This window comes from Vombatus ursinus, unplaced genomic scaffold, assembly GCF_900497805.2.
Source record: "Vombatus ursinus unplaced genomic scaffold, bare-nosed wombat genome assembly UNPS02014804.1, whole genome shotgun sequence".
NCBI lineage: Eukaryota > Metazoa > Chordata > Mammalia > Diprotodontia > Vombatidae > Vombatus > Vombatus ursinus.
This window is the reverse complement of record NW_020954582.1, coordinates 11,794,106-11,810,397: the sequence shown is the minus strand read 5'-3', so window position 1 is coordinate 11,810,397 and position 16,292 is coordinate 11,794,106. Positions and strand designations below refer to the sequence as shown.

The 16,292-nt window shown below is 38.4% G+C and overlaps 1 protein-coding gene across 2 annotated transcripts in view; it reads right to left on the bottom strand.

The window, feature by feature from the left end:
• Positions 1-16,292, bottom strand: part of WDR78 (WD repeat domain 78) — a 59,302-nt gene that overhangs the window by 35,086 nt on the left and 7,924 nt on the right. For both annotated transcript variants that reach the window (XR_003570186.1, XM_027874098.1), the window contains exons 5-7: positions 11,729-11,882; positions 10,552-10,691; positions 9,522-9,674 (exon numbers count right to left, since the gene is read on the bottom strand). Coding sequence is in view for 1 of the 2 variants with exons in the window: in XM_027874098.1 (XP_027729899.1) it covers positions 9,522-9,674; positions 10,552-10,691; positions 11,729-11,882 (447 nt within the window). In the remaining variant the exon portion in view is untranslated. The remainder of the gene's footprint in view (positions 1-9,521; positions 9,675-10,551; positions 10,692-11,728; positions 11,883-16,292) is intronic.

Sequence of the window (16,292 nt, the reverse complement as noted above, 5' to 3'; positions counted from 1 at the left end):
CTATAATGATAAGCCACTAAAACAATGACTAAAGGAAGGAGAAAGAACCCAATCACAGACAGTACTATGGGGATAGAGAAGATCCAGGTGCATACTCAGAAGAAGATAGTGAAGTTTAAAAAGCCACTCCTGCTTCAAAGAAAAATGTCAAATGGTTGTAAGCCCAAATAAAGTTCTTGGAAGAGCTTAAAAAGGACTTTAAAAATCAGATTAGAGAGGAATAATTGGGAAAAGAAGTAAGAGCGACCCAAGAAAATAGAGAAAATTATGAAAAGAAAGCCAAACAATAAGAAAGAAATCCAAAAACTTAAGGAAGAAAATAACTCCTTAAAAACTAGAATTAGACAAATGGAAGCTAATGACATTATAAGACACCAGGAAATAATAAAACAGAATCAAAAGAATGAAAAAATAGAAGAGAAAGTGAAACATCTCATTAGAAAAACAACTGATAGGAACAGCAAGGTGGCACAGTGGATAGAGCTCCAGTCCTGGAGTCAGGAGGACCTGAGTTCAAAACTAGAAAAAAAGGAAAAAGAAAAAAGAAAAACAACTGATCTAGACTGAGGAGAGACAATGTAAGAACTGCTGGACTACCTGAAACTTAGGGTTTAAAAAAAAGGTCTAGATATGATATTATAAGAAGTTACTAAGGAAAATTGCCCTGAAGTTCTAGAACAAGAGAGTAAAATAGAAGTAGGGAAAAGTCCACCAATCACCTTCTAAATACCACCTGAAAGAGATCTCAAGATGAAAACTCACAGGAACATTACAGCCAAGTTTCAAAGCTCCCAGCTTAAGGAAAAAAAATACTACAAGCAACAAGAAAGAAACAATTTAAATATTGTGGAGCTACAGTCAGGATAACACAGGATCTAGCAGCCTCTATATTAAAAGACCAAAGGGCCTGGAACATTATATCTTAAAGAGCAAAGGAGCTGGGTTTGCAACCAAAAAGTAACTTACCCAGCAAAGTTGTATATAATCCTGAATGGGGAAAAAATGGACATTTAATGAATTGAAAGACTTTCAGGTATTTGTAACATAAAGAGCAGAAATCAATGAAAATTTAATCAATGAAAATGTAAGATTCAGGAGAAACGTAAGGTAAACATTAAAGACCAATTATAAGACACTCAATAAGGTCAGACTATTTACTTCTTATATGGGAAAATATTATCTGTACTCTTAAGGATGTTATCATTGCTTGGGTAGTTTAAGCTTGGGTTGAGTATTATGGGATGATGCGAAAAAATAAAATTGGGTAGGGAGAGGTAAAATGGGGCAATCATCTCATACAAACAAGGCAGGAATGGAAGGACTATTACGATGGAAGCAGGTGGGGTTGGAAGACTGGTGGTGCTGGAATCTTATTCTCTTCAGAATAAGGTGAAAGAGGGAATGACACCTACATCTAGAAGGGTATCAAGGTCTTCTAGATTCATAAAGAAATAGGAAGGCAAGGGGACAGAATAAGGGAGGGATTCTTAGAGGGGTGGGTAGATTAAGGTACAGGAGTTTAAGGAGAGGGAATAAGGAAGGGTTCTTTAAAAGGGTATGATTAGGGAGGTAGTGGTTAGAAGTAAATCAGATGTGTGAGGAGGAATAGGGTAAAAAGAGTGGGTGAGAAGGATAAAAGTGAGGAAAAAATAGGATGGAGGGAGATACATAACTAGTAATTATAACTTTGAATGTGAATAGGATTAACTCACCCATGGAACAGAAACAGACAGCAGAATGGATTAAAAACCAGAATCTGACAATGTGTTGTTTACAAGAAACGCATTTAAAAATAAGAGATACAGACAGAGGTAAAATAAAGGTCTGGCATAAAATTTATTATGCTTCAACTAAGGTTAAAAAAAAAAAGGGTTAGCCATCATGATCTCAGACAAAGTTAAAGCTAGACTAGATTTCATTGAAAGAAATAAGCAGGGAAGTTACAATATAAAAGGTACCATAAAAAATGAAGTAATATCAATACCAAACCTATGTGCACCAAATGCTATAGCATCTAAATTTTTAAAGGAGAAGTTAAATGAATTACAGGTTGAAATAGACAGTAATACTATAATAGTATTTAACCTTCTCCTCTCAGAATTAGGTAAATCTAACAAAAAAATGATAAAGAAGCTGGGGAAGTAAATAGAACCTTAGATAAGCTAGATATGATAGCTATCTGGAGAGAACTGAATGGGATTAGGAAGGAATACACCTTTTTCTCAATGGTACATTTACAAAATGTATCATTTACAAAAACTGACCATATGTTAGAGCATAAAAACTTCATAGTTAAATGCAGAAAAGCAGAAATAGTAAATGTATCCTTTTCAGATCACAATGCAACAAAAATAATATTCAATAAGGGACAATGGAAACATAGATTAAAAACTAATTGGAAACTAAACAACCTAACCTTAAAAGAATGAGTGGATTAAAGAACAAATCATAGAAATAATAATTTCATTAAAGAGAATATCAACAATGAGACAATATACCAAACTTAATGGGATGCAGCAAAAGCATAATCGGAGAAAAATCTATATCTCTAAATGCTTACGTCAATAAAACAGAAAAAATCAGACTAATGAATTGGGTATGCAATTTAAAAAAAAATAGAAAAAAAAATTTAAATCCCCAATTAAATACCAAGTTAAAAATCTTAAAAATTAAAGGTGACATTAATAAAACTGAGTTTAAGAAAACCATTGAAATAAATAAAACTCAGAGTTAGTTTTATGAAAAAAAAAATAGATAAGCCATTGGTTAATATGATTTTTAAAAAAAGAAGTAAACCAAATCATTAGTATTAAAAATGAAAAGATGAATATACCACTAATGAAGATGAAATCAAAACAATTATAAGGAGTTATTTTGATCAATTATAGGACAATAAATTTAACAATTTAAGTGAAATGGGAGAATATTTACAAAACTATAAACTGCCCAGATTAATAAAAGAGGAAATAAAATATCAAAATTAAGCTATTTTTAGAAAAAGAATTTGACAGGCCATAAATGAGCTTCCTAAGAAAAATCATCAGAACCAGATGGATTTACAAGTTAATTCTACCAAACATTTAAAGATCAACTAATTCCAATATTAAATAAATTATTTGGAATAATAGGCAAAGAAGGAGTCCTACCAAACTCCTTTTATGAAACAAATACGGTATTGATACCTAAACCAGGAAAAGCAAAAATAAAAAAAAAAATTATGGACCAATTTCATTAATGAATATGGATGCAAAAATCCTAAATAAAATACTAGCTAGGAGACTACAACAATATATTACAAAGACTATACATTGTGACCAAGTGGGATTTATACCAGGAACACAGGGATGGTTTAGTAAGGAAAACTATTAACATAATTGATTATATGAGTAACAAAAATAACAAAAATCATATGATTATATCAATAGATGCAGAAAAAGCTTTTGATAAGATATAACACTCATTCCTATTAAAAACACTTGAAAGCATAGTTATAAATGGATTTTTCCTCAAAATGATAAGAAACATCTACCTAAAACCATCAGCAAGCATTATTTGTAATGGGGATAAGTTAGAAGACTTCCCAATAAAATCAGGAGTGAAACAAGGATGCTCATATTCACTAAAATTATTTAATATTGTAGGAGAAATGCTAGCAATAGCAATAAGAGAAGAAAAAGAAATTGAAGGAATCAGAATGGGCAATGAGGTAATAAAATAAGTAATTTGCATTGTCTGCAATGATGATGATATACTTGGAAAATCCTAAAGATTCAACTACAAAGTTAGTTGAAACAATAATTTTAATAAATTAGCAGGATATAAAATAACCTACACAAATCATCAGCATCTCTATATATCACCAACAAAGCCCGCAAGAAGAGATAGTAAGAGATACCCCATTTAAAATAACTGTAGACAGTATAGAATACCTGAGAGTATACCTACCAAAACAAACCCAGGAACTACATGAACATAATTATAAAACACTTGCTACAAATAAAGTCAGATTTAAATAAGTGAAGAAATGTTAATTGTTCATGGGTAGGCAGAGCAAATATAATAAAAATGACAATTTCACCTAATCCATTTATTCAATGCTATCCCGATTAAATTACCAAAAATTTATTTTACTGAGCTAGAAAAAATAATAACAAAATTCATCTGGAAGAAAATAAAAGGTCAAGAATGTCAAAGGAATTAAAGAAAAAAAATGTAAGGGAAGGAGGCTTAGCATTACTAGATCTTAAACTATACTATAAGGCAGTTATTATCAAAACTATTTGTTACTGGCTAAGAAATAGGAAGGTAGATCAGTGGAACAGAGGAGACATATAATATATAATAACAAATGATTATAATGACCTTGTGTTTGATAAATGTAAAGATTTAAGCTTTGGGGATAAGAATTCGTTATTTAGTAAAAACTGTTGGGAAAGCTGGAAAGTAACCCGGCAGAAACTGAGCATGTACCAATATCTTATACCATTTACCAAGATAAGGTCAAAATGGATATATGGCCTAGATGTAAAGGGAGATATCATAAGAAAATTAGAAGAACATGGAATATATTACCTATCAGACTTATGGATAGGAGAACAATTTATGGATAAATAAGAGGTAGGGAGCATTGTGAGGTGTAAAATGGATAATTTTGTTTACATTAAATTAAAAAGGGTTTGTACAAATAAAATCAATATAGACATGATTAGAAGGAAAACAGAAAATTAGGAGAAAAATTTTATAGACAGTTTCTCAGATAAAGGTTTCACATCTAAAATATATAAAGAACTTTGTCAAATTTATGAGAATATGAGTCATTCTCCAATTCATAAAAGGTCAAAGGATACGAACAGGCAATTTTTCGATGAAGAAATCAAAACTATATATAGTCATATGAAAGGACGCTCTAAATCACTATTGATTAGAGAAATGCAAATTAAAACAGCTTTGAGATATCATCTCACATCTATCAGATTGACTAAAATGACAGAAGGAGAAAACAATAAATGTTGGAAGGAATGTGGACAGATTGGGACATTCATTCATTGTTGGTAGTATTGTGAACTTATCTAACCATTTTGGAGAGCAATCTAGAATTATGCCCAAAGAGTTATTAAACTGCCTATACTCTTTGAACCAACAATACCACTACTAAATCTCTCCCAAGTTGATCGGGGGAATAGGAAAAGAATTTATATGTTCTAAAATATTTATGGCTATTCTCTCTGTGGTAGCAAAGAAATGGAAACTGTAGGGATACCTGTCAATTGAGTAATGACTAAACAAGTTGTGGTATATGATTGTAATGGAATACTACTGTGCTATAAGAAATGATGAGACGGTTGATGTTAGAAAAACATGGAAAGATTTGCATGAAATAATGGAGAGTGAAATGAGCAGAACCAAGAGAATGTTGCATACGGTAACAATAATATTGTTCTAAGAATAACTTTGAATAACTAAGTCATTTTGAGTATTATAAACACTCAAATCAACTACAAAGGACATATGAAGGAAGATGCTATCCACCTCCAGAGAAAGAACTGATAAAAAGAAGTATATATAGTATAGGTTCACATATATTTATTAATCTGTGTCAAATGGCCTGTTCTAGTGTGGGGTAGGGAGAGAGGGAGAAAAAAATTAAATATGCACAGCAGAGAACAACTTAGAAGGAAGCATAGAAAAGCAGGGTAGCTTTGAAAATGTGTAGTATTTATTACATAGTTCTTCAAAAAAAGTCAACAGTGTGAAATGGAAATTCATGTCTTTATACTGAATCTTTTTATGTTGTGCTGTGTACATGGAAAGGCTTTTTTTGTCTTTTTTCTATTTAAGTTCAAAATGAACATTTTCTTTAAAATGAATGTTTAAATTGTTTTTATATATAATTGGGGAAAATAAAATATCATTCATTTTTAAAAGGATGTTGGTTATGAAGGGAGTTGGCCATGCCCAGAAGGTGCTTCCTGAGGCAGAGGTAGTATTGGTAACAGTCTAGTGGAAAACTGTGGCAGAGAATTTTAAGAGATTAGAATATTGATAAAATATTGTCTGTTGGGGAGGAAAACTTTCAAAAAGAAACCAACGACCACGGAGTTTGACAAAAGGGAAAACCAACTACTGAGAGAGCATTCATAAACCACCCTCATCCTCTGTTTATTCCCCAAGGAGAAACTAGACTGCCTGGCCTCTGAGATGTGGGGCTGGAAGGGAGCCCAGAGGCAACCCAGTACCCTACTGCCCCATTTTACATATAAAGAAACTGAGGCTGAGAATAAGTGAGCTGCCCAACATCACTGAGCCAGGAATGAGCTGGGACAGGATTTGAACTCTTTCTGACTCCATCTCTCCAGCCACCATGTGTGTAAGGGATAGGAAAAGAATATTATCAAGAGAATAAAAAAGCAAGAATGTGTGGTCTCCATGGCAAGGTCTCCCTCTTTGGTGAGGGAGGGAGTAACTCATTTTCTTCATTTCTTTGAGGAGTATGTGTTTGGGGTGGGGGTACGGGAATGGATTACAGCTATGAGTGAGAACAGCGAGGGAAACCCAAAACTGAAGGAAGAAGGCAGAGTTTCTCTGATTGTGTTGTCATTTTTATTTTCTGCTGTTTTCTTCATCTCTCTCTTTTTTATTTGACTCTAGGAGGGGAAAGAGTGTGCGAGGATAAGTGATATCTGTTACTGGCTCCAAAGGATCTAGACTTGCCCGGAATAAAACTCTGCCTGGGTCATTTTGGTTTAGAATTCATCTGTAGAAATAAATATCTGGGTGACTGTGGGTAAGTCACAGCCCCTCTCGAGGCCCCAGGAACACTCTAAGACTCTTGGAGAGAAGGGGCCGACCTGCTCTGGTAGAGGGAACTTCCTCATCTGAGAGCTCCCCACTCTCATTAAATCAGAGGGACACTAACGATCCCTATCCCTCGCATTTTGCCAATATAATGTTACATAAAATGGGGAGGATGATACATGGATGTGATCAAAAAACAAACCCAACTTAGGAAACTAAGCATTTACTCTCAGGAGAGCTGTACCCATTACTTTCTATATCTCTGGTTTTACCTACTAAAGACCCTTGAAAATTAAGAGATGTTGAGAGTGGCTACCTGTAATCCAGGTCAGACCATTATAAAGTAACTCGGAATACAAAAGAAAGGAGACTTACATGCCCTGCCACATCCTGAACCTCATATTAGCTCACCATCTTCCCAACTGGTTATTCTGAATATGTTTTGAATATTTTGAATCTCTCCCTTGAGGGACAGATGGCAGGCAGCAAGTCGCAGACTATCAGAGCACCCTGACCACCATCAGACCCTGACAGAGTCAGCCCAAGAGCCTTAAGAACAGCACCGCTTCAACCAAGCGCCCTCGACCATTACCCAGGGAAGCAGCCCCCGGGGAGATGCCACCTGGCAACTCTCCTAGAGGTCTGGCAGCACTGCAGATCAAAGTTCTTCCCACCAAAGTCCTTGTCTCTGTCAAACGGTTTAGCATCAGAAACTGACAGGAAGTAGAAACGGCATCAAGAAGAGACGTGGCCCTCTCTTTGCTGCCTAAGGACCATGGGACCTTTCCATCTGACCCTGCAGCCCAACCTTCAGTCCATGTTGTCTGCCCTGTTAGAATGTGAGCTCCTGGAGAGGAGGGGCTGCCTGGCTTTTCTATCTGCATCTCCAGTGCTTAGTACGTAGTAAGCGCTCAGCAAATTTTTATCCCATTTGTCCACTTATCTAATCTTCCCTTCTCCACACTGGTATTCAAGGACGGCATTGAGACAAGCCTTTGCCAACAGCTTAATCAATATGATATGATATACCACATCAAAAACCGAGCACCATCAGGAAGATGCCAAAGATTCATCTTGTTGAACGTTATCTTTTCTTTTTTTTTAACATTTATTTTTAGTTTTAAACATTCACCTTCACAAGATTTTGAGTTTTAAAGTTTCTCCCCCTCCTTCCTCTCTCCCCCCATGATGGCATGCATTCTGATATAGGCCATACGTGTACAATCATATTAAACATATTGTCTCATTAGTCATGTTGTAAAGAAGAATTAGAACCAAAGGGAAAATCCACAAAAAAAAGAAGAAAAAAGGAAAAAGGAAAAATAGTACGCTTCGATCTGCATTCAAACTCCATAGTTCTTTCTTTGGATGTGGACAGCATTTTCTACCATGAGTCTTTTGGAATTGTCTTAGAAGAACTATGTCTATCAAAGTTGATCATTGCACAGTGTTGCTGTTACTGTGTACAATGTTCTCCTGGTTCTGCTCACTTCACTCAGCATCAGTTCATAGAAGTCTTTCCAGGTTTTTCTGATGTCTGCCTGCTCAACATTTCTTTTTTTTTTTTTCAGGCAATTGGGGTTAAGTGACTTGCCCAGGGTCACACAGCTAGTAAGTGTGAAATGTTTGGTCTGAGGTCGGATTTGAACTCAGGTCATCCTGACTTCAGGGCTAGTGCTCTATCTACTGCACCACCGAGCTGCCCCTCAACATCTCTTATTGAACAATAGTATACCATTACATTCATATACCACAACTTGTTCAGCCATTCCCCAATTGATGGGTATCCCCTCAATTTCCAATTCTTGGCCACCACAAAGAGAATTGCTATAAATATTTTTGTACATGTGGGTCCTTTTCCCTTTTTTTGGATGTCTTTGGGATACAGACCTATTGCTGGGTCAAAGGATATACACAGTTTTATAGTCCTTTGGGGATAGTTCCAAATTTAAGCACTATCTTTTCAATGCATTCAGATACATCCCGCGAATTGGGTAAGGTGCCCTCTCCCCTGAGGAGCTCCCTCCCACCCCCTCCCCAACCTTCTAATAACTGTTCCATATTGTAAGTGATCTATCATGCAACAATACTATTTTGTGAGCATGAAGCCACAAAAGGTTCATTATGAGTATAGTATATCAATCGTAGAAGAATCTGGCGCTGAAAGGTTTTAAAAGAAAATAGATGAACAAACTAATGGAAATACAACTGTGGATATTTAGCAAACATGAGCTTTTCACGATACTGAAACTTTATGGACATTTCTTAACATTCCATTGATCCTGAATCAAATTCTAACTAATGCCTTAGTATGTCAATACCTAATGCTTTAAAGGATCTCTGTTTACAAAGTAATTTTCCCAAATGTAGTCACCATCAGTTCTTTCATCGATCAATCAATAAACATTTATTAAACACCTACTATGTGACAGGCACAGTGTTAATCATCATTTGATAAGTCTTATGTGCAAAGTCTTCTGCTCTTTAAATAGGTGACGTGATCCAATATTCCTCCTAAGTGAGATATTTTGAAAACTGTATTGATGTACTTTTAGGGGAAAGGGACAAAAATTGATGATTTGCATTTCTAAAAACTATAGTCCAAGATCTAATATGACTATATAGTGCATCAACAGTGTGATTTCTCAAGAGTTTTGTGTTTTGCACAAAATTGATTTTAAAAAGCATATGGAAAAGGTCACGAACAAAAGCAAACTGGAACATACTTCTGTCTGTAGTGCTCAGATATCTGGAGTCCTGGTCTTTCCTCACCACCTCTGGCATACTTCCTGACTTCCCTGTTTCCAGTTTCGTTGTTGAAGCAGAAAATTCCAAGGCATCATAAGCATCATACAAAGCCCAAGTGGTGGACATTATGCCTAGACAGCCAGAGAGAAAGAGAAAAAAGATGCTGGTGACTAAAAATCTCAACCCCAATGTCCTCGCCTAGTCCAGGACACTCCAGGGCTTCCTGGGCGGCGTTAGCAATGCCTGCAAGAATAAAGGCTGAGGAAGAACCATCAACATAATTGGGGCAAGGCATGATTTTTCAGTGATAGGAATGAATGTGGAATCAAAGTTTCCTTAATCTAGAGGCCACAAAGTGTGCCATCATCTTAATAATTTAAAGATCGTTGATTTTGGTTTTCTTAAATCAATCTACTTACATGAATCACGTGTAATAAAAATTGATAATTTTCAACTGCTTGTTTTGGCATTCAAGACCATCCATAATCAGATGCTCCCTTCCCTATCTCACTTTATTTCCTCCTCCTCCTCTTCCTCCTCCATGTGGCTCCTCTGCTCTAAGGAGAGCGCCCTCGCTCCTCACTGTCCTTCATGCCCATTCTCTCCTCTCTGGAATGCCTGCCTCTTTCTCCTCCAACTTTCCAAATCTTATCTCTTCTTCCAATCTGAATTCAACATTCCCCTTCTCTAGGAAGCTCTCTTTGATGATTCTAATCCAAATGGATCCCTTCCCTCCTGGCATTTCTACAGCACATCATATACACACATACACACACACACACACACACACACATACATATAGGTATATACATTGTCATACATATGTACACACATAGATACACACACATACACACTCTGTTCTAGCTACTTCATTCTTTCTCGTCCCCATCCCTAACAGAGCCAGCAACCTGCTGGGTGCCCACTGAAGGACTGCTGAGGTGGCTCAGGGGCATGCTCAGTCATTATGGAACCTGGTCTTCCATCAGAGATAACAAATCCATCAATTACCTTTCTCTTCTGTTAGGATTTTATCACACTGAACTTCCTTGTGCTTGGGTGCACCATTAAAAGTCTGCATCACCCTTTCAACATATAAGTCGTTGCCAGCTCGATTTTTACAAAGAGTCTCATAGAGCATGTTCCGTTCCCTTTGAAAAACAAGGTGAATCCTGCTGGTTAATAACATGGTAGCCACAATCACGTCACCTGTGTCACCTGTTACTGCTCTGTTTTTCTTAGGCCTATATCCTCCAGCCATTCTTTCCCAGAATAAAGACTCACTCTAACCCTCCAGAAACGCTACCCCCACCAGCTTCATTGAGCTTCTGCTACACCTATCTACCAACAGGGTTTCCTTGACACAGATATTTTAGATTTTGGGGAAGGAGGATATGTGAATAAACATCATACCTCACAGAGGTCCATACTGACATTAAGTTTTAATAATTATGCTGTTTCTACAATTTATTTTACTTGGGAGAAGATAATGCTCTAAAAATCAATTTACTGAGGGTGAAATTAAAGTAAATGACAACATTATAGCTTCAGTGCTACTGCTATATGGGAAACTGTCTCAGTTCACTTCGGTGTCCTAGTGGATATAAAAATAATAATAATAATAATAGCATTATATAGTGTTTTAAAGTTTACAAAGCACTTTACAAACATTATCTCTTTTGATCCTCACAATAGCCCTGTAAGAGAGATACTATTATTTGTCTCCATTTTACAGATGAGGACACTGAGGCATATGGGGTAAAATGACTGGCCCAAGATCACACAGCTAGTCTGTGTCTGAGACTGGTGGAATTGAATTCAAGTCTTCTTGACTCCAGGCCCTGGATCCACCGAACCATATAAAGAATAGGTGATTTCCCAGGCATTCAATCCAGTCCCTTCCCAAACAGTAACTTTCTCGATTCACCTTTTATTTTCAGAACCAAAAGCCCCTGACACCTTACTGACATCTCACCCCACCCCACTAGCAGAAACAAATTTTATAACTGAAAAAAAAAAAACCAACACAATTTTTGAGGGAAAAAGTGTACCAGGTACACAGAAAAAAGAATATGAATAAAAACTCATCCTCAAAACAAAGTTAGCACTTGATTCAATTTGACAGCTACCTATATTTTTAATAACACGGCATTTAAATAACAAAAAGAGGGAACAGATGCTGACGTACTTTATTTTCTCAGCTTCTTCAGACTCTATAGAATGCACGACTGTTGGGAGATTAAAGAACCACAGGGTTTCCGTCTCCGAGAGGTAGATGTCCACTTTGGCATCTAATTCTTCTTTCGTTAAGATTTTGGGCACTTCTTTCTTAAACTGGAGATCTTCCAAAGGATCAAACAAGATTATTCATTAATCTGCATTTTCAACTTATGACGTTACATCCACTTATCTAACCACCAGTGATAGAGGTGAATTTCATTGCTGCTTGACATGGTGGACGAAACCTTCTGTTGTAGCCTACCCTTCTCATGCAGTCAGGATATTTTGAGGTTAACCAAGACAGATGGGAATGCAGTGTGTTAGTTCACCAAATTTTCTCATTAACTGAAGGCTAGCACACTTAGAGGGATGGGCATAGGGACCACAACTCTGATTTCATTAGAATTGGGAACTCCTATTGAAGAAACTCACTCTGCCAACGTAGCTCAGCCCTTTCTCCTCAACTCAAAGTCTTAGAGACTTGCCCAGACGGCTGAGTGGCCAAATAACTCGGCCAGGCTCATGCAGCCAGTGTGTGTCAAAGGCAGGACTAGAACCCTGTGAGGTCACTTCTCTACGTGCTATGCTATGCTGTCTAAACAAATATATTGAAATATTAAATGATGCACATAAAGCACTTTGCCAGCCTCAAAGCACTGTCAGCTATCATTATTATATTAAAAGATCTATTTATTATTACATGATTATCATGGTTGTGTCATGTAAATGTCATGAAGGTAAGGATGTCCCTGAAAAGGATGGGGAAATATGTCTCGGGAACCCTCTTACAAATGTGCCCAATGGCTGTGGGTGAGCCTAATGAGGCATTTTTAGAGAGAAAGACTCCTAGGAGGTCTCAAGTGAATTTAATGCAATGTCAACATACTTGGAAAGAAGTCCCTAGGAAAAAAAAAAAAAAAGACAAGACAAAGTTACTTTTAACAAAGCAAATGAACAGAACAGAGATAAAAAAAGAATCGTTCATCAAGCACTGAAAACAAAGTTTGGTGAAAAAATGAGCACTCTTTGGATGCTTCTTATCCAAGTCGAAGGAGGGAGAGCTGAAAGGAAACCGAGGTCCAGGTGATTCATTCTCCTTGTGAGCAGTCTATGTCCCAAGGAAATTCATTGCCTTGCCCAAGGTCACACAAGTAGTGAGGGTCAAGATGAGGATTCGAACTCAACTCTCTTGACTCCACATCTGATACTCTTTTCATTGTGTCCCGCTGTTCAAGGTGGTTTGGAAAACCTCCCAAACAACTGAAATGCTCTTATTAAGTAACTAACTGCCCATTGAAAGGAGAGCGGCAATGAACAGAGACCCACTGATTTTCACTTGATTTCCACACTCAGTGACTTTCAACATTACCAACGCATCTCTTTTCCATCTGCCGTCTAAAGGCTTCAGATAAGCACGCTCTGAGACGGAATCTTCAGTCCCTGTTAGAACAACTCTCACTGTTTTTGGCTCTATGCTGTCACTTAGAGACATAAATGATGCACAGGAGGGAGGGGAATGGTCTCTATGATGGTCATCTACACCTGGAGGACTGGGCTGAACTCTGAGTGTCCGTCATATTTTAGAACACGGAGAAGCAAGACTATAAGCAGAAGAGAGCACCGGTGGGGGTGGGGAAGAGAGAGAAATGCGGAAGGGGGAGGGAGAAGACCAAAGACTAACACGCTTCAGGACTGCTTGAAGGAGAAAGGACATTTAGCCTAGAGAAGTATGCGGATAAAGAGCACGTCAGGCCACTAGGTGGTGCTGCAGCATCCAGAGTGCCTGGCCGGGAGTCAGGAATGAGAGTTCATTTCTGCCTCCAACCCTTATTAGCTATAATACTGGGCGAGTGACTTAATGTCTCTGCCTCTGTTTCTTCATCTGTACAATGGGAATGATTACAGCACCTACCTCTGAGTGTTGCTGAGGACCAAATGAGATATTTATAAAAAGCTCTACAGACCTCAAAATACCACAAGAATCCTAGCTATTCTTATTTTGATGATAATTGCTATCTTCACATATTGGAAGGGTGGTTATTCAGAAGAATTAGACATTTTTTCTGATTGGCCCCAGGGCAGGATCAGGACCCCCAGGTGAAAGTTACAGAAAGGCTGATTCAGGCCGGACCCACTGTCTCCTATAGAATGGGGGGGAGGGGACACTCCTCCTCTCTCTAGGTCTTCAGGCAGCCTGAATGACCACCGATCAGTCAGTAATGCATCCAGGGAACCCTGCACAAGCTGGACGAGGCAGCTTCTGTGGCCCCCTCCCAACCATGATGTAAATCAAGAGCCACAATGCAGAGACCCAGAGCCTAGAAATTGCTCTCGTCTGCAGACGTGGTCTCCTTGCCAAGCATGCCCCAAGACAACACTGATACTCATCTGTTAAATCTTACATAGAAGGATGATACGCTATGATGAGCAGTGTCACCGAATAAAATAGGTGAAAAGCAATAGAGGGGGAGAAGAAAGAAAGAAAGAAAACTCGGTCAAAGACCGAACTAGGCAACATCACCCAAAGACATTTTAAGGAAGACAGTGGATGAAAGATGGAAAAGATCAGCAATGATTTTTATACGCAGCTCTTTTTGCCAGCACAGTTAGAGAAGCCCATGTTTGCTGTCCGAGATCACCCCCTTTTTGTCATGAGCCCCTCGGGCAGGTTGTGCTGAGGCTGAAGGGGAAGGACCCCCAAGCCCAGCCGGTTCCTTATCAAGCAGGGCACAGCTCCAGGGCTTTACCTAGTCAGAAGAGCTCTGGAGCCCCCTTGCATTCAGAGGGCCGAACTCCGCCAGAAAAGATTCTGAACGTGTTCTACTGCAGGGATCACTGACTTAGAGGGTTAGAGTTAGATTTTACACATTTTGAAAAAGCACTTGTAACACCCCCTGGCAAAGGGCTGGCAGGCCACAAACCCCCTGGGCTTGGTCATTCTTCCTAGTTTGGGACGAGAGGAGCAAACAGTGAGCTCAGCCTTGGGGAGCCCACGGTCTCTTGCAGGACTTTAGGTGGGTTTTGGAGACCTTCCAGGAGGAAGAGGGTGAGGAGACCAGGGAGAGGCAGTGGTCGGCCCCCAGCAGTGTGTGACCAGGTTGGTGGCTGGTGCCGGGCTCACCCAGGGGTGGAGAGAGGAAAGAAGGGGCAGGTCCTTCCCAGCCCTGGCCTTACTTTCTTTTATGTTTGCTTAAATTTATTCTGTTAAAGAATATATTGGCTGGATTTAATGTTACTTCTTATCAATTGTATTTGCCTCTCATAACAGCTAGGTGCCACAGTGCATAGAGCGCTGGGCCTGGAGTCAGGAAGACCTGAATTCAAATTCAGCCTCAGACACTCACTAGCTGTGTGACCCTGAGCAAGTCTCTCAATCTCTGTCTGCCTCAGTTTCCTCAATTGCAAAATGGGGATCATAAGAGCACCTGCCTCCCAGGGTGTCATGAAGACCAAATGAATCATATTTGTGAAGCACTTGGCACAGACAGTAGGTATTTAATAAATGTCTGGGTTTTTTTTTTCCTTTCATAAATACTTTGTGTTGCCAGAGGGCGCTCGGTTCGCAGAATGAGGGTGTCATGGGAGCCTTGCAGAAGAGAAGGGTATTTCCTAGGGCAGGGCTGGGAGCTCCCCCCAAGCCTGTGGTTAAAGTTGTATGCTAACTGGGGGCATGAGCACAAGCCGATTCATAACTGCTCTTCTAAGTGCAGAATCCCTGTAAACAGGGGCCTTCTTTTACAAATCTGGCTCACACATAGATGTGAGTCAAGGTCACACAATATGCTCTATAATTAATTTTTAAATGACTTCATTGAAATATATTTGGTGTTGATATACATAAATTTAAGAAGGAAAGAAACAATCATTTGATCCTCATAACAACCCTGGGAAGTAGGTGGTATTATTATCATTTTACATCTGAGGAAACTGAGGCAGATAGAGATGAAATAACTTGCCCAGTGTCCACAGCTGGTAAGTGTCTGAGGCTAGATTTGAACTCAGGTCTTCCTGACTCCAGGTCCAGTGCTCTACCTACTGTAGCGCCACTTAGCTGCCTCCAGTTCCATATATTTAGTGCATCAACTTTTTATTATTTTATGAATTATTATTTTATTAATCAAATTTTAATTTATTATTTGTATTATTTATTACAGAGTATTGCACCTTCATACACATTAGAGAGAGGCAGTGAGATATAATACAGAATTGGCTTCCAAGCTAGGAAAATCTGGTTTCTAATTCTGCTTCTGATACATTCTGGCCATGTGACCTGGGCAAGTCACTTAACTTTTCAGTTGTCTAAGCAATTCTCCAATTGAAACTATAAATTGCAGAGAAGGAGCTACCCTGCATAGGTGGAGGGAGCTTCCTCACCTAGGAGCTCCCTATACAGATATAATCATAGGTTTCTATCCATCAATCTGTCTGTCATCTATCTATTTATCCATTTATCTCTCCAAGTCTGTTTATCTATCACCCATCTATCATCTATCTATCCATCCATCCATTCATCTATCTCCATATCTATCATC